At 37.8% G+C, this 6,508-nt stretch overlaps 1 protein-coding gene across 5 annotated transcripts in view; it reads right to left on the bottom strand.

Moving 5' to 3' along the window:
* Nucleotides 1-417: 417 nt before the first annotated feature.
* LOC127791143 (BTB/POZ and TAZ domain-containing protein 1-like) overlaps nt 418-6,508 on the bottom strand; it is a 53,371-nt gene continuing 47,280 nt past the window's right edge. The window contains exons 1-6 of one of the 5 annotated variants that reach the window (XR_008020876.1): nt 5,673-5,860; nt 5,197-5,330; nt 4,018-4,324; nt 3,575-3,891; nt 1,137-1,351; nt 418-696 (exon numbers count right to left, since the gene is read on the bottom strand). Coding sequence is in view for 4 of the 5 variants with exons in the window: in XM_052320942.1 (XP_052176902.1) it covers nt 1,204-1,351; nt 3,575-3,891; nt 4,018-4,324; nt 5,197-5,330; nt 5,673-5,819 (1,053 nt within the window). In the remaining variant the exon portion in view is untranslated. Of the gene's footprint in view, nt 697-881; nt 1,352-3,574; nt 3,892-4,017; nt 4,325-5,196; nt 5,424-5,672; nt 5,861-6,508 lie in introns of those variants that run through there. The other 4 variants (XM_052320942.1, XM_052320948.1, XM_052320943.1 and 1 more) reach the window with 4 other exon arrangements.

Below are 6,508 nucleotides of genomic sequence, written 5' to 3'. Positions count from 1 at the left end.
ACTCACCGCGGCCCAAAACGAATCACGGTCGGCCGAAATCAAACGTCGACATAATCAAATACGTGCATATACAAAATTAATAATCAAATACATAAAATAATCAAACACACATATATACAAAATCAATAATCAAATACACAACATTACTGATCAAATACACAACATTACTGATCCAATATAAAAATAAATACAAAATATCCCAAAATCACAAACTAATGTCCAGTGCTCAATCTACTCCTCGTCGAAGAAGACACCGTCGTCGTTGCTAGTTCTGCTCATTCCCGCCGCCAAATCTAATAGTTGGAGTCTCAATTTAGTCTTACGCATGCACCTGCAACTTGTCCTCTTTGGCCATCTTCTCTAGATCTTCTTGTTGCCTCCACTTCAACATCTCTTCTCCAACCGTTGCTGCTCGTCATCACATTTGGTCAATCTCTTCAACGTTGATGGTCATTATGGGTGGGAAGGGAGGAGGAGAGATGGCAAGGATGACTTCGACAATTTCGATTGCCACATGTGATGATGGTTTTTAATTTTACCAAATTTTTTAGGAGAAAAATTGGCTATGACAAACTTCATTGGAGTTAAATTTCTGGATTTGGCTCCCTATTTTCATCTTTGGAGAGTAGAATAGCTCCCCTTGGAGTCAGCCTAATAAATCTTTGGATCCTTCCCACAGATTGTTGTGCTATTAGCCTAAGGTATATCAAAAATATAGATAAAAATAAAGAAAAGTATTTGGCCCAAACTTTTTTAATATCATTTCTAGTGCTTTTTTTTTTTTTTTTGGTTTCATTTGTAACCATATCTTTAAAATGTGCACTGAAAATAGAATGCTATACAAATAGATTTATCATAAAAAATACACAGTAACAATAACATACTGACAAATTAAAGAGGATATATACAAATATACAAACAAACGTCGTTTATATATTACATTTAGAACTTCCTTCTTTTAAGAATAAACTTATAAACAGCTAGCAGCTATTACATTCTTCTTCTTTGAATTAAATCTGCAAAACCCTAGGATTCTTTCCTACCAACAAGCCAAGCCAAACCAAGCCAAGCCAACGTCTTAAGCAATTAAAGCCAAGAAACAGAAGAGCCTACATATATATACTCCCTCAACTTACATTGAACATGGGCCAAAATGGTTTCATAGTTTGAAGCAGCCGCCAATTTGGTGGTGGTGGTGGTTTGTTATGGGGCGTCCAGAGCTTCCTCATCTCGCTTCCGCTTTGGGAGAGACAAGGAGGATATGGCTTTCGCTGATACCACCTTCCTTGCTAGAACCTTCCACTTCCCTTCATCTCCCTTCTTGTCTTCTCTTGCTTTCAATTTGAATTGCCTGCATATACATAACACACATCATTAATTATTATTATTATTATTATTATTTATACATTATTAAAAAAAAGAATGTTAATCTTTCAAAATTTATGTATATACAGGACTCCGAATAGCTTAATATTATTAAATAATAATATTTCTCTAAAAACAGCTTAATACTATTGATGGTTGGCCAAGAGACAGTAGAAATCACACCTAGTCGAAGGTGAACTCACACACATAATTATTTATGTATATACTTGCACATCTGAACAATAATGGCTGCGCTAATTCAGCATTATGAAACACTTCAAATCTTGACTAGCTGCATTCTCAGCCAGTATTATCTTGAAAATATCCAGCATGAGAAAGATCTAGCAAGAAAAAGTTTATACCCAGCATGAAAAAGTTTATATGCAGCATGAAAAGATCTAGCATTGAAAAGTTGGGCAACTACATCACAAGAGGACAAGGGATTTGTGCATGTGCAACTAATCGAATGAATCATCATAAGGTACCACTGTTTTCTTCCCACAGATATTTATGCCAAATCATTCAGACACCTATCATATTCGAAGGACCAAAAGGAATGGTCGAAATTAAAAAGTTCAGAATTCACTAGATAAGGTTTTCTGAGAATGGTATAATCTTGAATTACAGAAATCATATTCAGAGTTTTTTTATCAAATAAATACCTATCAATAAATCATATTCTTTTATTCACTTCTAAATGGTTGCCGTCCAACCAGATTTGAGTTTTCAAGGATTCAAATATTGAAGGGAAACAAAAATGATATTTGAACCAAAGAAAATGATATTCGCTTGCTTTTGCTCATGACGTGAGATTTGGACCACATATCGAAGTCCAAGTCCATGAACCAATAACCTTATCGCAACAAAAAGGACCTCAAGTAGCTTTCATGATTTTCATGCGTAGATATAAATGGGAAAGTGCCCAAAATCTACTAGACACTTTCCCTGTAAGGCAGGACCAATACCAAGTGGAGATTGCAATGTAATAAAGACCATCGCGTGGAAAAAAGAATGTCACACGTTTAACCAAGGGCCTCAACTGCGTGGGCCTTGGTATTAGCTGGGTACTTCTCCCCACTACCATAACTGTCACTCTAATGCAATCTTATTAATGCACGGGAAGATATTTTGGCATCAATTCTACAGTGTGGAGAAGTAGAAGTAGAATTAATTTGAACTAAGATATTTTATCATTCTATCGGGTGGAGTGTCTTATCACTTATATGCTTCTACAATTCGAGACTGGCCGACGGGTCTTGAGGACTGAATAATCAAATCAATGAACGAGCTCTCACCCTACAATTCCAGCTAGGAGGGTTGTTTTTTTCCCAAAAAGATCTGGAATGAAGATGTGCTCTCATGACTCATGAGCTTTCCAACAAAATGTGATCGCGGCCAGGGATGCCAATACTCTTTCAGCTAATTTAGTTGACTAAGATCTAACATATGCCGGAAGGAAAATTTAAACTACTACATGAAATGCCAAAAATTACGTATTCAGCCAACGAAGGCCGAGCTAATTGATCCGCATTTCTAAAAGTTTTCAACGCCGTCAATACTTACTTACTGTCACAGCTCGTTTTTGCTTTCTAGCATCTCCACCATTAAAAAAGAGCATTACCTTATATGACAAGATGGTTGTGAGAAGTAGAATTAAGTTTTAAATACTTTTTGGATTACTGTTCTTTTGCGATTTCCACTGCTCATTCTTTCAATTTCAGCAAAAGGGATAAATCGCAAGTAGAGATTTTGTCACACTGCGCAAAATAAGAAATCAAACATACGATCTACTGGTACAAAAGTTTCAAATACTCCTTGAAAGTTATGACGGTTAGTATTAAATGGATTGAACGACACACTAGCGATTTTTCAAAAATGGATTCTACTTATAATGAGATAGGGTAATTTTGGTATCAATGTTTAGTAATATGCTCTGCTCTTTTATAATCTGAAATTACAAATCCGGGCTCTCCCTTAAAAAAAATGACAAATAAGATTTCTTTTAAACCTAAGAAGATAAACAGCTTTCTGTTTTGGGAGACATATGAACACCTATAGCTCTATTCTTTTGGTAAGAACGTGATTACACCATTCGGTTAAACTAGTTGTAGAGAGAATCAATTTAAAGCATATATAAATATATATATATATATATAATGCAAGAGAATCACAATTTGTTGCCAAAATCAGTGTATCTCATGATATGTACCTGCAAAGAGGGACTCGACAGAGATCGGGTTGGGCGCAAATGGAGGAGTGGAGCTTGAGAAGTTGCCACATGCGCCTGCATCGAGAACACTGGCCGTGCACCCTCTGCTTGCACGTAGCGAAATGTTGGATCAGAATCTGGAGAGCCCGACACGTGGCAAACTTACTACACGGGCCCCGATTCTTTGTCGGCTCGATATCACACGGCCCCACGCTCGTGCACCCTTCTGTGCATATGTGCTCCAAACACTCCATCGCTTCGCTTAGCTGTAAATACAAGCTCTGCTCCTCTCTCCGCCTCCTTGTCCTCTTTTTTCGCTGTTTCAAACACAGTAGTAGATATTTAACAACCAAATCATTCATAAAAGTTCAGTTTTTTTATTAAATATAACTTTATTTACACTCTTTTTAAATTTATGGTTGAAATTGAGTTTTGACAAGTACCAATTCAGTTTCATCAATGAATTGGAGGATCTGCAGCTCAAGCCAGGGGTCATGATCCTGGAGGAACTTCCATCCCTCGGTCTTCTCCACGTACTTGAAGTTATGGTAAACCATTTTCAAGCATTTGAGGTAAAGATCAGAAGCGTCGCACAGCCTGGCCAGTTGAAGAACGTCGACCACGTTGTCAATCTTCAAGTACCGTTCAGCCAAAGCTTTAGAACATCTCTGCTTCAGCTTGGGCACCAAGAACACGTGAGACAGAGCCAACAGATGAATCCCGTACTGGTCCAGCTCATCCTCGCTACACCTGTACCATGGGCATTGACGTCATCTGACGTGCACTAGCAAGAACCAACCAAATTCATATCCACTCCTACACAATATTGGGAAGATAGATTTCCTTAGTTTTTTTTTTTTTTTTTTTTAACTTGGTGGAAAGAGACGATTTCCAAAGTATTCGTTTCTAGGCGTGGATTGGCACAAATACTACGCCGACCAGCGTAATGGAAAGCAAATAAAAACTTAAATATTTAAGGGAAGTTGGTTGTGCCACATGTAACTATGGCTTTGATTCGTCAGGGAGAATAATCTATTGCTCTTACTGTTTCGTTAAATAAAATTACTGACATTTCAAATAAGGAATATCACGTGAAACATCGAAATGGACTTAATTGTCACATCAATTACAGTCAAGTGAATGGAAATCCATTCTTTTTCTCTTAGACATTGGCTTCCAGAGTTTCCAAGTTTCAGAGGAGTAGGTCGGGTATGAAAATAGGATTGCTAGGGAGAAACATAATGAGAGGAAAAATGAATTTAATTGTATATTCCAGCTAAGTTTCAAGGGAGATTGTTAGGTTTGAATATTGGATTCTCAGGGAAAACCAAAGTGAAAGCGAAAGGACGTTTATATGCTTTTTTCTTTGATAAAAAATTGACACAAACATAATTTTCTAACACATCTCTGCTTTTCGTTTATTATTTTGTCATAGGATATCAATTTCGACCTCCTAAATTTTGTTAGCCCTCCTCAAGTCCGAGATCGAGAACATAAATTAATAAATCCATCACAAATCCGACTTCCAGAAAAATTAATGAAGAAAAGGAAGGAGCGGAAAAAGAATACTGTTGTCATAGTAACAAATTAGAAATCATATTGGCGTCGGAGAAATAACTAACTTGGAGTTGTAGAGAAATCGAATGAACACGGCTACTGATTCGGAAGGAACGCCCAGTATCGGAATGGCCATTTCAGAGTTCCAGTATTTACGAGGCCGATCTATGATGCTTTCCAATACAGGCGACGCTGAGGCCTGCGATTTTCACAATCAGAAACAGTGAAAATGTCAGGCGTTTCTATTCATATGCCTCAACAAATGGCAGGTGTCGCCGATAGTTGAGTTGACCTGTATTAAAACTAGAGATTTTCATCGCCTATAAAACACAAAAGCAGCTCATAAATGAGGAACCGAAACTTGAACTCGAGATTAAACTGCCTCAAGAATCAAATTCATAGAAAGATATGTCATTTGATTCCGAAAGAAAACAAAGATTCAGAAACCAGAGAAACGAACACAGAGCAGAAAAAACAACAAAGCAACTCGATTGCGATGGAATGTGAAGCAAAATATCAGAGAATGGATCAGACAGGATACCAGGACACTGCGGTGCGCCGGCATGCTCGTCCCGCAGGAGGTGACAATTCTGGCATCAGGTTCAGGCAATCCGCCGGAGCCTCGGCCGGAGTCCGCCGGAAACGGCGGAATTCCAATCGTGCTGTTGGAGAAGTTAGCCGGCGACATGGTGAATCGTTTCAAGCGTCTCCAAGAATTGCGTGCGAGAGCGTCTTGGAAGGCCTTTCGAGAGCCGTCGCCTCCTTTTATAGACCGCGCCGAGGACAGGGAGACGAACCAAAGATGTCACCGTCTTCGTAAGCGCGCGTACAAACCACGCGCTAGATTCATGGAAGCTCAACTCGCGGCCAATAAAAAAAATATATCAAATTCATATTTTTATTCTTATATTTTTACAATTTTTTATATATTTATTTTAATTTTTTATTATTAAACTTAATTTTTAAAATAATTTAATTCATATACTTTAATTTTTTATATAATAATTAAATTATTTTATTATTTCTACTAGGGACAAAATTATAGATGTGACAAAAATAAATAAATACAATTAATCAATTTCTACATTATAAAAAAAATATCATAATTAAATATTAAAATAATATTTCCGTTTCTTCTAGAGGTTGTGGATGCTTGGGAGCTGACGCAGTAGTGGATTAACCAACGTGGCTTAGTTGGGTTTCAAAACAAAACATGAGAAACAAGCTTCTACTTCTAGTGACAGAAGGGCGGGCCCACGTGTCACGCCGTCAATCTGACGTGTCCCTTGTTCTAATCATCATCTCGGACTGGAATCTCGCGCCTGGAGCACGATAGCTGGCGCCACGTTCCTGAGCCTTACACGTGGCGGAGAGATT

Source organism: Diospyros lotus, chromosome 14 (genome assembly GCF_014633365.1).
Source record: "Diospyros lotus cultivar Yz01 chromosome 14, ASM1463336v1, whole genome shotgun sequence".
NCBI lineage: Eukaryota > Viridiplantae > Streptophyta > Magnoliopsida > Ericales > Ebenaceae > Diospyros > Diospyros lotus.
Note: the sequence above shows the minus strand (reverse complement) of the source record. Positions and strands in the feature narration are given on the sequence as shown.